Consider the following 19,722-nt stretch of genomic DNA (forward strand, 5'->3'; position numbering starts at 1 on the left):
GGGCCACATAATAACCTAGATCCACATTAGTCATCATCTCCTTTCTAGTTTATGCATTGCTTTATTGTATCACATTTTTTAAGTGTTAAGTGTTTCTGAAACGTTCTATACATACATATATTATTATTATTATTATTATTATTATTATTATTATTAGTAGTAGTAGTAGTAGTAGTATTAGTATTATCGTTGTTATTTTATTATTGTTGTCATTATTATTATTATGATTATTGTGATTATTATGATCTCGTTGTAATTGCTTGACAGAGGTTATAGTGGCAACCTGTAGATATAGAGAAAGAGTGCATATATGCTGCGTACATGTGCGTGCGACCACTAAAATCCACCCCTGTTGACCTCTCACCCTTTCCTCAGGCTCTCGTCCAATCCAGAGGCAGTGATTCAAGCGTCCAGAATTAGCAGTACTATCACTGGCGCAGAGAATGTGGACCATGTAGACTGAGGTACACGGACTGGAGCAAGGAAGATGATAGGCAGAGAGACAGGGAACGTAAGGAGACTGACGATAGGCAGAGAGACAGGGAACGTAAGGAGACTGACGATAGGCAGAGAGACAGGGAACGTAAGGAGACTGACGATAGGCAGAGAGACAGGGAACGTAAGGAGACTGACGATAGGCAGAGAGACAGGGAACGTAAGGAGACTTTGAGGACGATAGGCAGAGAGACAGGGAACGTAAGGAGACTTTAGGGACGATAGGCAGAGAGACAGGGAACGTAAGAAGACTTTAAAAAAGAGGGCAACTAGGAATAGCATCAGGTTGAAAAAGAAATCCTTTGCATTTGTATTGAATTGCGGTTTCATGTGTGATTTCTGTGTTGTCACCGCTGACTCACCTGCCGGTGAGGAGCCCCCACCGGGAGGAAGTCCTACATCCCAACCCTCCCGCCCAACCAGTGTTGATTTCATCGACTCAAACTAAACTAAAACTAAATAAAAACTAACCTATGATGACTAAAACTATGACTAGTGTATTGACAATTGAACAGGTGAATGCTGAAAATAGCTTATCTACAAGCGCACAACACGTCGCAGGCTTGCTGCCAATATCAACACTGCGCCCAACACTCCGTGCTGACAGATGCCGCCCCGTCCCACAGGAATACAACATCACCCTCCCCATTCGGCTTTACCACTCTGCCACCCCAGCGCTGGTTTCATGTGGTCTAACTCAGTGGTTCTCAAACATGTCATGGACTCCCACATTTATATCTACTTGTGCCAGGGACCCCCAGAAGACAAAATCTATGTTGAAACATGTCTAAATTATTCCAGAGGTTTCATCGTCCGTGAGCTTGTACATTGGATATTTTTGAATACCCAAAGTATAAAACACACACACACGCACACGCACACGCACACGCACACGCACACACACACACACACACACACACACACACACACACACAGTAAAATAATGTACAAATGGACCTGAAGGGAACTGATTGTGCACTCTCAGGATTGAATGAACACTCGCAACGAAAACATTTTGCAAGGAAAAACTAAAATTAAAATGAAAAGGCACGTGAGTTGATACATGAATAGGCTGACAGGACACTGAGGACAGCATGAAGTCTGTCGACTACTGTACGTCATGTTCGCTGAAACCGCACTGACGATGAGCTCTGAGCTGTCTCACTATGCCCATCTCTCTCTCTCTTTCTCTCTCCATGTGCTCTCACTCTCTGCCTGTCACGGTTCGAGACCAGAGGGTAGGACCCAAGTGCAGGACGACAGTCAGGAAACGTTTATTTACACCAAAGAAAACAAGGAACACGAGGAGCATAGGGAAAATAACAAACACTAGGCGCAAGGAACACTAGGAAGACAGGCACAACAAGAAAACTGTGACTAACTAATAATCCGACAAGGAACTGCACAAACAGGGGAGTATATATAGACACAGGGAGTAACAGGACACAGGTGAAACTAACTGTCAATCAACACAGGGATAGGCTAAGTATAAAAGGACACAAGTACAAGGGCTAATCACAGTACTGGTGAGACAAGGCAGGTACAGAATACAGGGGCAGACAGGAAAGCACAAAACCATACTACAAAATAAAGGTACACAGTGCAAAATCAACTCTAACTGGAAATAAGAAACATAGAACACAAAACTACAAAATCACAGGAAAACAGTAAGGTAAAACACTAAATAACTAAAAACCAAGAAACACATGAAAGTACAAAACTGCCATGGCTCCGACATTTTTACTTCATCTTATCGTGATTCGTATTTTGCTGTCTTTTCCCTCTTATATCTTTGCCCGGGGCCCAAACTATAGTGAAAATAGCCGATCTACAAGCTCACAAACGTGAGTGTATAGGAAAATAAAAAATGAAGGGACCCATACATATGTGTCCCGACCCACTGTTTGGGAAACAGTGCTCTATATTCTCTCATTTTCCCTCATTCGTCTTCCAGCATTCTATAACGTTACTTCCCTCCCTCTCTCTAACTCTCTCTCTACGTCTCCCTCTCAATCTACCTCTCTCTCCCTCCCTCTCTCTCTCTATCTCCCTCTCCCTCTCTATCCCACTCTCTCTACCTCTCTACCTCTCCCTCTCTCTCTACCTCTCTCACTCTCTACCTCTCTCTACCTCTCTCTCCCTCCCTCCCTCCCTCTCTCTCTCTCCGTCCCAGTGTAAACATAAGGAGACTCGAGGGCATCACGCAGTAATAGCTTTACCAGCCCCAGAGGGAGAATGGGGAAGGCCTCACTGACACTGACAATACGATGGAGACACACGCGCGCGCGCGCGGGCGCACACACACACACACACACACACACACACACACACACACACACACACACACACACACACACACACACACACACACACACACACACACACACACACACACACACACACACACACACACACACACACACACACACACACACACACACACACACACTGCGTCTCTCTTCATCTGTTTTGCTCAGATACAAACAGACATGCACACAGTCATACGCAAACATATCCTGCCTACTTTCAATTTCCTCTTTCTGTCAAAATATCAACATGTACAATTAAACGCAGTTCATCACAGCCCCCCCCCCCACACACACACACACACACACACACACACACACACACTCACACAAAATACACAGCCCCCAAACCCCGACAAGCAATGGGTTGCTGAATGGACAGAATCCTCGAGAAAACCAGTCCAGTATAAGACTGAGGACTCTCAGGGGTTGCTTCAGAGTGGGAGGTCTTAGGTCTACGCAGCACACACACACACACACACACACACACACACACACACACACACACACACACACACACACACACACACACACACACACACACACACACACACACACACACACACACACACACACACACACACACACACACACACACACACACACACATCCACCGTAAACATGTAAATCTCCAAGCAGCCATTCTGAAGTACTGTACACTATGTTGTCCTTTGGGGTCATGCTTCCTGACATGTGTTCAAGTGTGTGTGTGTGTGTGTGTGTGTGTGTGTGTGTGTGTGTGTGTGTGTGTGTGTGTGTGTGCTTGTGTGTGTGTTCGTGCGTGCGTGCGTGCATGTGCGTGGGAGGCCGACATGCATGCTGTGTCCAGGAATGGGGGGGGGGGGGGGGGGCGAGGTGCATGTTAAACGCATATATAAACATGTTATACAGCACTCACCAATGCAGGCATGGACGCGGACTGTCAGCTGCGTGCGTAGAACAACACTATGCTTCTTCCCTCTGACCCTGGAGAAAGAGAGAGAGAGAGAGAGAGAGATGAGAGGAATGACAGGGGCAAGGGAGAGAGAGAGGGGGGGGGGGATGCAGAAAAGGCAAATTTAGGTTGAGTTTATGATGAAAAGTGTGATATACACAGCACAGTAAACACATTAATTCGGAAAACACAATGTTATTGTCATGATGATGTTACTACAGTATATGCACTAGCATGTGATGTGCCATGGCTCCCGTGGGGGACGTTCCTCCTTGCACTGGGGAAGCCAAAAACAAGTTGAATGGCAGCCCTGCTGCGCCCTCATCCTGATAGCAATCTAAACCTGGAGGATGGAACGGCAGAACGGCAGGAGCAGACACAACAGGCAGACACAGTACATATTTCCCGTGGCCAAAACCAAAATGAACGCGCAAAAACATGAAGGTATTCCGACCACAAAAACACCTGGACAACTAGTACTGTAGGTTAGCGTATAACGCTGCTGTGTACACAAAAGTAATTGCTTGCCTCACATATGTCCCATTAATTCATTTTGTCGGTACACTATCCATAATGTATCAGCAGCACACCACTGGAAGCCTGAAAAACGACATCAATAAACCCATTTTGCTGACCTGGGCTGTTCCCGCTGCTAGCCTCTGGGACTTAATCACCGACTCTCATCATCGCCAGCACACTGATAGCATCCCAGCGGAGCGGAGAAAGCGCTGCCCTGATGATAACCCACACGGAGTTGGAGTACGCTAAACCATGCATAACATACTGCAAGGATAACACACATTCAGGCACCCAAACAAACCCTTGCAGCTGGCCTCCTATCCCATGTATTTATGCTATGTTATCGGCTAGTAAACAGAGCACAATGTTAACGTGACGGGATGCTGCTGAGAGACTGTTTTTCCTCCAGATTTCATTGTTTATGACCTCTCAACCGGTAGATGGTAACGTTGACAGTCTAAGCGCGGGGCAGATATAAATTGCAACTGTTTACAGAAGTTCCGAAAACGCTGGGGGAAATATGGAGAGCCTGCAAAGTGAATAAACTGTCTATTATTAATAAAGTGACTCTTGCTCCTGACTTTTATAACTCTACCAATTTACATACTAGCCTAATAAGCAAAACACAGATATAACACGAGTAAGAGCACAGATGTACTGTAAGGAAAATAAACGGCTTCTATCACATAGGATTTGTTTTTACGTCCAGATATCCCGTCCAGGACAGGCCGCAGACAGGCCTCCTCAGGAGACTTTCTGACATCGTCCCCGGGCTGGGTTCGAAACCACAACGCGTGAAAGGCATATGCTCTAAACACTACACTAGGGCTGCCCTAAACTGCTTCTATCATATACAATGCCATATCTTCCCTATTATTTTATTAGTGCAGCACCAAGTGCCACCATGTGCTGAACTGACGACACGCACGAGCTATATATATATAGCTTCATAAGGAATTTACGATGTCAAACAATGATGAAAGTCGGCCACCAAACACAGTTGCTGCAGATGATGTGGTTTAAGATGCACGGCTGGGTATATATGCTGGAGTGCCAGAGTACGTGCAAGAGAACCAAAACACTGAGAGGGATAACATTGACCGTCTACAGTTTGCGCAAGAAACGCCAGCAACAACTCAAGTGTTCTGATCCAAAACAGAAATGAGATATTCGCCCCGGGACCGGGAAGTGAAAATAGCAGATCTACAAGGTCACAACGTGGCGCTTTCTTCATGACAATACTGAAAACATCATTGGAGTTTGTTGTTAATTCTTGAAAAGTTTTGCTTTTTTGGGAATGTATTTTGAAAATGCTTTGAAAAAAGAATCACCAAATGTAGGAAACAAAAACTAAGGGGACCCATAACAATGTGTCTGCGACCCACAAATGGGTCCAGACCCACTGTTTGGGAACCAGTGGACTATATCACTGCACCGCCACAGCACTACCTCCCCTTGTATTAACTATTTTCTCTCATGGTGACCCTATTTAAAGAAATGAAAACTGTCAGAGAAATAAGCAAAAATAGCAGATCTACAAGCTCATAACGCATTGTGATGCGTTGTGAACTTGTAGACCGGCTATTTTCGCCATTCAACGTACAAGGAAGTATATAGGCATGAGTGGTTTTCCGGGATAAGGGATGTTTCACTTTCAAATAAAATGAACACACATAAAAGTCAAGTTCTAACATGCAATTTCAAACCCATAATGTGACACTGGAGGTAAATTGGCCCTTTAAGACTCTAAAGCAGCCCATCATGGACCAGTGTCAAGGACAAGTAAAAGATGTGGTGTTGGGCTGAGCTATGAAGTGTGATTGGTTTATATTCATGGTTGACACTATGTAAACAACACTACCACCGAGGGAGGACAGAGCAGGCTTAGTTAGAGGTGTCGGCTCGCGACCCTTGTGCTTTTCCCGCTCTCTTTTTAGTTGTTTTTTTCTCCTGGAAAGAGTCAAAATCGACCCGACAACCAATTAATTTCCAGCACCTCGGAAAGACCCCTGGTTTTATATAAGATGACGGACACGGACAAACATAAACCGGTTGTTGACCAAGATCTCTTCTGCTTTCGAGAAAACGTTTCTCTATTCAGCTGTCCATCACCTGCCAATGGTTGGTTACCAGGAGAACAATTAACATGCACACACACACACACACACACACACACACACACACACACACACACACACACACACACACACACACACACACACACACACACACACACACACACACACACACACACACTCGCACATAGCAACGAAACAAGAACACACAAATAAGCATACAGCCAGGACACTGACACCTGACTCTGTTAATCTGCCAAAATATATGATTAATAACTCCATGCCTCCAAAGCCCCACAACACACTCACACATACAACAGATAAGATACACAACAAACATTCATTCGGCAAGTCAAGACATTTCTTGATGATGGGTGATGGCTGTTTTGAGCAGTCATACCTGACCTGAGTTAAACTAATTCAACTCGTTGTTGGGTGTAACACTATTCTTGTATTTTGCATTGTTCTACCTAAACAATGGCAAGCAGCGTGATGTCTGTAAGCCACTGGAAACTGGAAACCAAAATGTCAGCCTCTTCCATACTATTTCCATACTATTCAGTTGACTTAAATGACTAGTGTGCATTGTTAAACAGTCATATTGGTACAGAATGAAGCTAGCACACACTGACTGGACTAGCATTCACACTCATTTTGTGTTTGTGGAAGGTGAGATGTCGTTACAGAGAGGAGGGGGGGAAAGATAAAGAAAGAAAGAGAGAGAGAGAGTGGAGAGATAGAGAGAGATTATTACTTATTGCTCTCCCTCTCTCTCTCTCTCTTTTGTAGAAGGAGACACATAGAGAGAAGGTATCCTTGTGCTGCTGTGGAAGGGAGGCTGTATGGGTTCCCTCTTTCCAAGTGCTTCATACTTTCCGTGAACTTGTCCTTCCAGGAAACCCATGAGCAGCAATCTGTGATTCCTCCAAGTTTTAGAGGAACAGAGCAAATCTTAACATGTGTTTGTAGGAGAGGGATGAAGGGTAAAAGGACGCATCTAATTATCTCAAATAATTAGGGGTGATTGGGTCACTGTAGAGGTGAGCAAGTGTGACAGCGTGTGTGTGTGTGTGTGTGTGTGTGTGTGTGTGTGTGTGTGTGTGTGCCTGTGTATACACGTGCACAAGGTGAGAAGAGGAGAGTAGAACGGATTTAGAGACTCAGACATAGACAACAGATTACAGATTACATTATTTTAAAAAAGATTACAAAGATATAAGAATGAGAGAAACAGCTACAAGGAGATAGAGAAAGAGTAAAGTGAGAGAGAGAGAGAGAGTGTGTGACAGAGAGAGAGACAGAGTTTCCATAGTTCAGCTGTTGTAGTACTGTAGGCCTGAGGAGTGTGAGTGAGTCAGTCTCACCCTGTATCGTCCTGCTGAAAGCCTTCCAGCTCGTCTCGCTGCTCGGCCAGAGAGGACTCCAGATCCAAATAGGTGCCATTATGGGACAGCTGCAACGCACAGTCATCGAGCTACACGGAGGAGGAGGAGGAGGAGGAGAGAGAGACCCAGTGTTAATAAACTTCATCAGGCAACAGAGCAGGAGGACAAGAGACATGTTGAGACCTGAGACCAGATTCTACAAATGTCTTCTAAATCCTGACAGTTTTCTAAAAAACTTAAATTGTTTCTATGTCAGTGGTGCTCAACGTCAAGGAACCCCCAAAATAATTTGCCCACCAACCCCCGCCCCCAGAAGCAAAGATTTGAGTTAAAAACATTCAAAGTGAAATATATATATTTTCAGGATTTTTCAGGATTTCTCGTAGCGCGGCACTCGCGCTATATGAGCTTATAGATCTGCTATTTTTCAACAGCTAAAGTTTCGAATAATGGTTAAAGTGGTTAAAACTTTAAAGTATACCGTGAAATCAAACTAGATGTTTCAGAGCATTTACTACATGTTGGATGTGTTGGTCCTTGTAGGCAATAGGATATGTTTATTTTCCCTTTTTTCCTCCTCTATGATGATTTGCTGTTTTGACTATATAGTTGTGTATATTCCTCCGTCTCTAAATGTTTTGATGAATTGAAAATGGTGGGCCCTATAGAGGGTCGCAGTCCCGCCCCCTTTCCAGACCCGGAAAATAATTCCCTGTTGATGAACGGGGAATTCTTTTCCGGGTCTGGAAAGGGGGCGGGACTGCGACGCTCTATTGTAAACAAGTGTAATGCTTTATGGTGTCACTCACAGTTAACAGTTTTTTTGTATTGAGTTGTACTTGTATTGTACTGTAATTCTGCAAACTGTTAATAAATCAATCAATCAATCAATCAATCAATCAAACCATAAGAAATGTTTATAGTACATGTTGTGTTTTATAGAATTGCTATTTGCTTGTCATAGTTCTGTAATATAACAATCAAATAAAGTCACATTTGAGCATTTCAGTCAGGAACACTCATGTCTTAAGTAGATTTAACCATATTGCAAAAAATGGAACAGTACACAGTTAAACAGTAGTTAAAAAAATGCATGAATATTTTGTGTCGTTGGATAAGATTTTGTCCACAATTCCATGCTGTATTGATGTTGGTACCATAGGAGCGATAACAGGCCAAAGGTTGATCAAAATAAAACGTATTCTACATTCTCTAATTATGTAATTAGTAATGCAGATTTTTTTTAACAATAATTTAACTCTTGAGAGTGTCAAATGTTACGCTCTCAAGAGTTATAGATCTATAAGGGTCCATTTTGTTACCAACTCTCCATGGTCCCCATGTCTATGTGTGCACGTCCCTGGTCCTGTTCTACATGAACTAACGCCATGCTAAGTTCCTTATAAGTCCCACCTCGATATCCTGTTCCATGAAGTATGTCAAACCAAGAGAACCAAATCTGCCCTCAATCCAACTTCATGGGGGAATGAAATGTAACATGCAATTGTCATTGGTACTAAACTGAAGTGAATCAAACTAAACTGAACTGTGTACCATACTGAACATTATTGACAGACTATACTAGCATTTTCTTTTGTCAACTTTAACTACATTTATTTGGTAGTGTCAGCCCCGCGGTCTGCACCAAAATGGGACGGGCACTGGAAATGTACCGGCAATGTATTTATTATGAATTTAAACGTTTCTGACAACTTGTTACATTCCAAAATACCATTGTTCCTGCAGAATTCCTTTTTGAGCAGTATACTTCCATAGAGACAAACAGAGTTGTTGTAATAACATGATTTTTACCAAAGAAGGGAAGATAAACACACCATAAATGAAAGCGGGTGGCTGCTCTACACAGTAGCACATGAAATACTGTACTGTATACACACAACTCCCAACGGTGGGTGTGATGTACTGTATATAAACCACCCACAGGAATGACAGTCTGCCAGCCTCCTAGTTTTCATACCCCTTTGCCTTTTCTGTGTTCGCTTCGCACCCCTTCTTTAAAAGAAATAAACAATATAAGGCTATAAAATGAGCCCTACAGTAGTTTACAGGATGGGTTTGAACAATAGTGTATACGGTGGCCCTGGCCTGTGTCGACAGAGACACCATCTGTGGCACAGTTCTGTTTTTAGTATTACAAAATGGCTAGGGGATTTAACTGGTGTAGAGACGCAATAAAGAACATGAAAACCAAAGCCAAAGGGGGGGGGGGGGGGGGGGGGAATAAGGGGGGGGGGGTGCATTTGGCTAAGCAGTGGCGTTACATTTAAAGCCAGCTGTGGGAAACTCAACATGTTGATATTTGTGCCGTACATAACAGTGGCGGTGTGTGTGTGTGTGTGTGTGTGTGTGTGTGTGTGTGTGTGTGTGTGTGTGTGTGTGTGTGTGTGTGTGTGTGTGATGGAAAGGGAGCGGGAGAAAGGAGGGACAGAATGGGGAGTTAGAGAGAGTTAAGTCCTTGCATTGCTCATTCATTAAATTGTAGTACATTTATTATGCATGCGCAAACGTGCAACCTTTCTAACCTATAACAGATTACAGTCTGCACTGCAGGGCTGTACACACACACACACACACACACACACACACACACACACACACACATCATACCTACGAACGGTTGATCTAAGGTAACGTGCGGTGAAGACGTCAAAATTGACCCGGTATTCAGTGGAACCAGAGCTGATTTTGAGACCAGCTGCAAAGCAACATATCCGAACTGGCACTGATGTTTATGAGTCGGCAACAGGTGCAAGGAGCCATCCAAGGGACAGCTAAAAAAAACATCAGCCTTTACCATTACATTCTTTTGATTAACTATGGTTTTAGTGTTTTGAGTGTGCTGATTGTATAACGTGTAAATAGGGGAATAAGATGGGTTTTGAGTTAGTAGTGTAATTAGCGCACCCCTTTGCACAGAGTACAGTATGTATCCTGACCTCGGGGCTGCAGCCAGCCAGCCACACTGTCCTCTGGCTGCTCAGAGAGGCTGCATGACGACACCCTCTGACTAGAAAAAACCTCTGATCACAAGGCCTGCTGCTCCCCTCCGTCTCCCTTCTCTCTCTCTCTCTCTCTCTCTCTCTCTCTCTCTCTCTCTCTCTCTCTCTCTTCTCTCTCGCTCTGAAACAGAGACAGACTGACGGATGGGCTCACATCCTATATATAACCCAGCTATATTTACCCCGCTCTGCGGCAGCATACATGCGGGAATTGAACGGGTGGGTGTGACCATAGCGCAAGAAGTGTAAGGGGGCACCGCCAAGGCCAAGGAGATAGGGGCAGCTATAGGCTAACAGTCTTTCTATTTTGCCTCTGAACTTTCCTTCACGATACTCTAACTCCAAAACTTCTCACAGCACTGCATGGCAGGTACGAGGTAAGGGGGCACCCTCAGTGCCCTGGTTCCTATAAGATGGATGTAGATGCAAATACAATACACTAATTTCATATTAATTATGTCATATATCGTATCAGTCACTATTCCATGCTCCTCTCCATCAATGAATGATACTTTTGAGGGGTGCTAGTCCCTCCTATGTCCAGGGTTTGTGAAAACACAAACATTGAAGACTGCAAACTGTGATTGGCCAGAATGAAATGATGTTTGATGACGTATGATGATAGAGTGCCACTCACTTCACATGTGATAATTTTTTCTGTACTGGCAATTCCTCTTCTGTTTTAAGTACATAAGACAAAACGGGCCAATATCCCTTCCCAAGCAATCCACCAAACCCATGTTCATGCCCCTAATCTAACTCGCTGCTACTGTTTATCACCCATGCATTACTCAAACACACACACATTCTGCGTGGGCTGCAAAACCTGACGCCCTGCAACTGCTTTGGAACGGGTGTCCATTTCCTGAAACTCTGTCAAGAGTAATAGTAATAACAACATAACAAAACACATCATGCTGGTTGGAAACCAAACCAGAGCGAGGTGGGCTCTAGAGACGAACCACAAACTCTACACACTGGAGGCTCCTGTCCAGTTGAGGAAAACACTTAGCGGCGAGTCCACTTTACACTCATTTAATCAAACTCTCCCAGAACACAGATGGGAGAAGGGGGTAGAGGAGTAATTACTACCACATTACGACAACACAAAGACTGCCGGCGATCACGGTGGGTTCATTCTTAACGATGCTCTTATGTAACCAAGGCAATGGGGTTTTTTTTTCTGAATTAAAACCACGGAAGATGACAGGGCGCTTTGAAGAGAGTGTGTTGTGCCGAGCTATTAAATTACTCGATGTTGTTTTAATAGAGGCTTGTGGGTAATAAAATACAAGTTGTGTTGTTTTGTCTCAGGGATTTTGTTCGGTTTGTTGTTCAGGGGACTCCATAGAACAGCAAAAGCTTCACTGGTTGCAAAAACTGTGACCTTGAGATAAAGGCTCATTTATGGAGCGCACTTCTATATTATTGTTTTAATTTAATTATTATATGTTATTATTATTTTATGTTATATTTATTTTATGGTCTCTTCACAAATCTCGTCGATTTCAAGCGACGTCACTGTGATCACATACTTCATGTGTCCTTTACGTTGGCATTCTCTCTCCTACCTCCACTGTACTATGTGTACATCAGTGGCCTCTATGGCGGGAGATGCATGGATTCAGTCCATAAATCACATGCTGGAAACGTAGCTCTAAGAAGCGAAGGTTCAATAAGGAAACGCTTTCATTCGGGTTAACAGCACTGGCACTGGCATAGTCTGTGTCACTTCGGTCTTTCCCATGCTGTCAAATCCTTTCTTTCATTCACAAATCCAAGCGTGAGCGCTTCTATCCAGCCTAATTCTACTCTCAATCTGCAGCAGTCAATGAGCAATTGGGCTCCGTTCTTTCAAAAACCTGCCATTCTCTTTTCAGCCAGTGACCAAGCAGCCCACCTCCATCCCGGCACCACATTTTTGCTTGTTTCAAATTGGTGTGTACCCTCCTTCTATTGAACTGATTGTCCCATGACTGAAGCACTGTGTTGACTTAACATTAAAGTGTTTGAACTTGAAAAACATTATGCTGCCATACTTGTAGGCTATATCTGGTTTGACAGGATGCATGGTTCCTGAATCCTGATCAGAAACATCATCACTGGAAGTCAGATTAGTTGTTGTATGTACCGCATTGCAAGAGGGAAGTTGTCCATTTTTGTGTTGTAGATGTTTTTGCTGTCCATCGCCTTAATGGATTTCTTACATTTCTCGACAAATGTTTCTTCTGCCAAGCCAATTGTGGATGGATGGATAAGGGGCAGATGAAAAGTGCTACAAATACAAATGCAAACCGTTGAGAGACACGTCTCCCTGGCCTTGTATATACTCCTCTGTGTGTGTGTGTGTGTGTGTGTGTGTGTGTGTGTGTGTGTGTGTGTGTGTGTGTGTGTGTGTGTGTGTGTGTGTGTGTTGTTGTGTGTTGTGTGTGTGTGTGTGTGTGTGTGTGTGGGAACTGCCGAGTGGTCAGCGAGGTCAAAAAGGGGATGGTGGAAGAGGTCAGGAAAAACCTCAGCACTAAAAGTGAGGAGAACAAAGTGACGGAGCCATCCAGGGCCGCAGCCACAGGAATTCTGGGATGAGTGACCTATACTTTGCATTTAGCCTCACCAGCCAATCAGAAGACTTCATCGTCGCAGCATAATGATACAGGACAGACAGGATTCTCTTCGGCAGGATGGCGGACAAAAGTTTGATGAGAGCGAAGCAGATATAGACTGGATTCGTGGGAGTTTTGGGAAGCAGCTCAAAGTGATCTGCATTTTATACACTGACTTTATCCAAAGCCCTTTACAATGTGCATACTGTAAATGTACATTGTTACCACCCTCGTCAGGAACAATTAGGGGTTTGTCTTGCTCAAGGACACATCGACACGAAGCCAGGGGATCAAACCAGAAACATTCCGCTAACTAAGGCTTCCCATGTGGCCACTCTAACGCCACTATATCGCCCTATAAAGTGCTTTATCGACAACAAACACGACTGGTGGCAAGAAAGACTCAGGGAATGGTCATGGAATGGAAACGTTTGCCAGCTTTACCTTTCAGCTTCCAGCTTCTCTTGTCTCTTTGCCTGGTCTAACTGGCAACCGTTTTCAAGGAGATTCAATTTGATCCCTGTAATATCCATGTATGTACTGTAAGAGAAAGCTTCTGTTGTTATTGTTGTTGCTGCAGTCCGCCTTTCCGACTAATGTGAATAAAATTACAAACAGAAGCAGTGGCCATCTGTCCAGCCAGTCCAGTCCAGTCCAGGCATAGGTTGTAATCATAAGCTCCTCAACATTTCATTTCATTTGTTCAGTGGCTTTTAAAGATGGACTGTGAATGAGCGACACGGTCTGGGAAACCATTCTGCTGTTGAACAGATTAGTTGGCTGTCAGAGTTGTGTGCCAGCAGTCAGTCTACATCAGTGGTTCCCAAACTTCTTCATGTCAAGTACCCCCAAATTGACACTTATTAGTTATCAGCCCGCCGACCCCCATTTGAAAATACATGCTGTGGTGTGGACCCCTCATAAGAGATTTATATTGTAAAATTAAAGTTAATTTAACTCTGAGAGTATACAAATGTAACCAAATTGGTTCCATTGAGTTACAGACCCAGAGGTGTTCATTTGGTTCCAAACTATCATTTAGCTGGGGACCCTCTGGAACTCACTCAGGGACCCCTGGGGAACCACTGGTCTACATGACTCTCTCTCTCTGGCTGCAGCCAGACATGAGCCTAAAGAAATCGTAGGCGCAGACGTCTCGGCGGTTTTTAGACAGCTGGTGGATGGAGAAAAAGCTCCACGTCCGCCGACGACTTGCGCGCAACGGCCAGCCGACAGCTGACGCTCTCCTCTGCGGCAGAGACAGCTGCCGACAAGCGTGTGTCACCCGGCAGTGATAGGCACTAGCCAATGGAACAGATGCAGCCGCAGCCCATCCACTGGGCGGGTATTCACTTGTAGTTTTCTTCTTTCACGGAGTCAAACGCCCCCTGGGCAGTGGGCACCTCGAAGTAACATTCTGTCCACTCCAAATTGTTAACAAAACATTGAAAAATCGTCTGAAGAAATGTAAAGCAGTGGTTCTCATGTTTGCTTCAGATCACCCCTGTAATCTTTTCATCCATGGCACCCCTGGCTGAATTACATTGTCATTTACTGTAACCCTGATCCATGATGACATTGAAAATAACTTTATATTTATAAAATAGCGCGTTCACTTCACCCTCCACAGCCCTTCTCATCATCAATAAACTCATTCTCCGTGGTGTAGTGGTTAGGATTCTGCGCTCTCACCGCGGCGGCCCGGGTTCGATCCCCGGTCAGGGAACACTGTTTTATGATGAATTCCTGTTCTGTTCTTTAACTATATAGAAGTGTCTATTTATACGTCTCTAAATGTTTTGATGAATTGAACCATGTGGACCCTGTTGTAAACAAGTGTAATGCTTAATTGGGTCGTTCACTCACAGTTAACAGTATTTGTATTGAGTTTGTGCTTGAAATGTATTGTAATTCTGCAAACTGTTAATACATATTTAAATCAAAAATATCCTTCTCCTTCTCACCGCCGGGTGACACACTTCATTTTTATGCTTGTCCGCAGCTTACATCTGACGCGGAGGAGAGCATCAGATGTAAACTGGCCGTCGCGCAAGTCGTTGGAAAACAAAACTATTGTAGCCTCGGCAGGGAGGCGAACCCGGGTTGCCAATTCCAAAGGCACATACACTAACCACTCGACTAGAGAGTCATAACTTGACAGCCATGTTGCAACACAGCAGCATATAGCCTACACTAGAATGCGCCTTTGTGTCAACATCTTGTCACTCACTCACTTGTCACTCTCACGCCCACTTCGCCAACCAAGAAATAGAAGACTACATGCCATTGAATAGGCTTCCGGGTGCGTCCCCTCTCGGGACCGCCCACTTTCCGCAGAGTAGAGCGGAGACGTCTGCTACCTACGATTTCTTTAGGCTATGGTGTGACTGCAGTGTCTCTCTCTCTCTTTCACACACACGCACGCACGCACGCACGCACGCACACGCACGCACACACACACACACACACACACACACACGCACACACACACACACACACACACACACACACACGACACACCACCTATTTGTTTGTAATCGCCACTCTGCCACGGCTGGTCACAAATCAAATCAGCCCGGTTACTTGTGGTTGAACTCACACACTCACACACGGGTTGTCATTGCACCTGTTGTGCTGTGACGTGAAATGCAAAGCAAAGCAAAACAAAACAAAACACAAAAGACAGCTTCTGCAGCAAAATACGCAATTGAGTATAGGTTAAAGATTAAAAGAAGAAGAAAAGGGGGGGATGTTCACAGCAGTTCTGTTGTATACGTTGCTATAAACGCTTTCGCTTTGACTCTGCAATAAATGGCTGTAGAGCCAATTAGGCACAATTGCGGCGGCTCTCAAAATAAGTTCTGAAGGGTCGACGACGTGGAAGTTTATTCCGTTACTATAGTGAGCACCGAAATAAAAAATAACGTGGCTTTAGGACAGGTACAGTACATGTATGCGTGCACAGCATTATTTACTACATTACATTACCCTACCTTGTGCGGAGCTTTTAGAAGCCGGTGGACGCCTGCTATCTGATTGATGAGGGGGATATCCTCCCTGAACGTGTAAAAAGGGGGTCTCGTCGGCTCCGGGAAATTTGTGCTGTTGAACGGATCGGTGTCGTCTAAAAACTGAACCCTGCAGACAAATGTGGCCATGGTGCATCCATGCAAGTGGCTCAGCTGCTGAGGGAACCCAGTTCAGCAATGACTAGAAGAATGGTGAGTCCCGTCCCGTCCGTGTCGCTTTGACCCGCGGCGCCGGCCGTAACGACAACAAAACCAGCTGGTTGCCAAGTCCGCTCAGAGACGCTCTCCCCCAAGCTCTGTCTGTCCTTTAGAATAGAAACGTGCTCTCTCTCTGTGTTGATAAGATAGTACAAGGCGCTACTAGTACTGGCCTGACTTCTGTCTCTCGGTCTTGCCCTGTTTATATCCTTGTTATTTGGATTTTTTTTTTTAAATTGTTTTATCAACGTCTGTTTTGGATGCTGTAGTGTCGCTCTGGAGAGGGGCAGGTGGTCAGTGTTGTCAGTGACAGACACGGGCAGGCAGACAGGCTCGGACCGGTGCCGTAGAGCGAGTGAAGGATCAGCTCAGCCGCTCTGTCGTCTGAGGGCAAATCCATCCCCTATCTCTCTCTTTCCCCTCCGCTCTGCCTCATCCCCTCCCCCCTCCCTCCCCTCCCACCCTCCACCGTCCCACGGCTCAACGTCCCTCACCGGCTGAGGCTCCCTGCAGGCTTAGTTTTGGACTGCGGTGCATAAAAGTCAGGAGGACCCGATCATAATCATATCCTAATAATATTTGTTTTGGTGTAGGCTACCTTTAACCTTTATATTTATGTAGACTATCCTATAGGCCTACACATTTTAGACGAATTAATAATGGAATGGATTGGATTCACGAAATAACACAGAATTTGCTCCTGCTTCTTGTTCTTCCCTTTCCCCTACAATCATTTTGTTTATAGGCCTATTAATATGACCCAATATTTGGGACCTTTCCAGTCTGATCAAGGTTAATTACAGTATATTTGCCGATTATGGGTCTTGGACTGTTGCCGCTTGCCGGTGATTAAATTAGCATATTCTAATTAGCGACAAGGCAAAGACAATCCCCCAAAATACATTTAAAATTCAAACAATTAAGGAACAGTAAAATGCCGTTATAAAAAGCACTTTCCTGTAGGCCTACAGGTGTCGCCATGTCTAGAGAAGATTCAAGCGGTCAAGAGTCAAGACAAAGCAATTACGTCCCACTGTGGCCAAAAGGTAGAATTGCAGCTGATGTAGGGTTTGTTGAAATTTGTTGTAATTTCGAGAGATGCTAGGTCCATTTGTTGACCATCCTAGTTTGTAGTTTCAATGTACAGATTATTTACATTTGATATTATACCAACTATTTAAAGGACCACTTCACCACTTTTCAACCTATCTTCATATAATAGGTCCTCACTAATAAATAACAATCATGATAAAATGGCACACATTTTTTTCTACTCAGTCCAGAAACCGGTCCACCAGTGACATCACCATTAGGCAGATTTTTTTTAAACAAGAATGTTTAGATTTTTAGTATCGTGAGAACGATGGCTTCCATTTTCGCATTGCAACTTTTCAGGGCTAGAAAGCCTAGCTTGGATTCCCCATCGATGATTTCACTGGTGGATGGGTTTCTGAACTGCCTACAGCCCTCCTATGAGACACAGACCGAGTAGAAAATAATTGTGCCATTTTACCATGATTATTAGTGAGGACCTATTATATGACGATAGGTTGAAATAAAATCTGAAATCTGAAAGTTTAAACTGATTGTGATTCTGGCTGGGTTGCCTATGATCCTAGATTAGGCTATAGAGGCTGATTGATTGATTGAAAATTGTATTCACTGTTTGTAGAATGGGTACAGTTCAAACGAAGGTAGGGCTACAGGTCAATACAAAAACTGCTACAAGGATAAAACCAGAAAAAGTACTTGTTTACATCAGGGTCCTCCATTTTCAATTCATCAGAGAGGTGACTACACTATATGCATTTGATCATGTAGACTAGGCCTATCTGTAATAATAAAAATAACTACATAGAAAGGGGGGGGGGGTTCAGAGAAAGCATCATACTATAACCAACATATACATCAGTATTAGTATCCTATGCCATGTCTTCTTTCCCTTCCCTTTTACTCATCCACAAACTAGGTTGTTTGACCATGATGATGATGGTAAAGACCACTGCTGCCCTCTTGGGGGTGTAAATACAAGTGCAGTGAACAAACTTACTTTACATTCATAGGCCATTGGTGAGCTCCTCCATCTTCTCCTGTCTTGTGCCCTGCCATGACAACCCCTGCGCCTTCATCTGTTGCTCTGTGGTCCTCTCTCCCCCTGCCTTGTTAGAGCATGTTTTGTTATTGAACTATTTTGTCTTCTAATTGTGTGGCCTAATGGCCTATCCAGTTCCATTTCCTCCTCCTGATTTGGGTGCCTATATTGTTTTTTCATCATTCTGAATCCATTCCAAGCATTAGTTTTACATAAAAACACTCATTGGGCCATATCCACTGCTGACCTCATCACATTTGTGATGACGGCAATGGCCGTTTTTAGCCCAAGGAGTTTTTTTTAATGGCATTTGGTGACCCGGCTGTCTGTATATATGGGCATAGCGTTCGGATCAGCAGTTCTAGACAACAGCCTATCTGGCCGACTGCACTCAACTCCCTCGGGTCACTGGCGATGTGCTATATAATTTGCCTCTGTATTAGAAAATGAATGCACAAACATTACAGTAAATAAAATAAAAATATTCATAGGTTTTTAGTTCAGCTGTTGCAATGATAACATTTGGTAGATATACTATCTACTGTGCTATTCTATCTTATCATGTACAGTATGCACACACAATGGGTGGCTCGTCTGAGGACGACCTAGAGAGATACTGATTTATTATACTGATAAATGCAATTATTACCAGTAAGACGCCTGGGGGAGAGAAGCGACGAGGTCACATGCACTGGCCATATATGGAGCGTGTCTTGAGTGTACAGGGTTTGATGTGGTCAGATCAACATTATGGAATGTCAGAACAGGTCAGCTCCATATATGGAGATCTAAGGGTGGCAGCGGGGGCAGTGTCTTGAGTGTACAGGGTTTGATGAGGGCACAGGTAGGGCCAGGCCTTAATTTTCGGGCCTGTTGAGAACTCTAGTTTTCACCGGCTGCCGGCACGGCTGCACAAATAACCTCGGGGCAGGCCCGTCTAGAGTTTAAATGGACAGGTATCAGTCAAAAGGGAGACATTGAAGAGGAAGGATGGATGGGGAAGGTTCAACATAATGGAATGTCAGAACATCTTCTGACATATAATAATATCAGGGATCTCCAATCCATA

General features: G+C 44.2%; 1 protein-coding gene across 3 annotated transcripts in view; it reads right to left on the reverse strand.

Moving 5' to 3' along the window:
- Window positions 1-16,932, reverse strand: part of fhod3a (formin homology 2 domain containing 3a) — a 79,813-nt gene extending 62,881 nt beyond the window's left edge. For 2 of the 3 annotated variants that reach the window (XM_080788190.1, XM_080788189.1), the window contains exons 1-3: window positions 16,328-16,932; window positions 7,694-7,803; window positions 3,700-3,767 (exon numbers count right to left, since the gene is read on the reverse strand). In XM_080788190.1, coding sequence (XP_080644316.1) covers window positions 3,700-3,767; window positions 7,694-7,803; window positions 16,328-16,492 — 343 coding nt within the window. In that variant the 5' untranslated portion in view covers window positions 16,493-16,932. The remainder of the gene's footprint in view (window positions 1-3,699; window positions 3,768-7,693; window positions 7,804-16,327) is intronic. The other variant, XM_080788191.1, reaches the window with a different exon arrangement.
- Window positions 16,933-19,722: the final 2,790 nt, after the last annotated feature.

This window comes from Protomyctophum bolini, assembly GCF_963924005.1.
Source record: "Protomyctophum bolini genome assembly, chromosome: 17".
Classification (NCBI taxonomy): Eukaryota; Metazoa; Chordata; class Actinopteri; order Myctophiformes; family Myctophidae; genus Protomyctophum; species Protomyctophum bolini.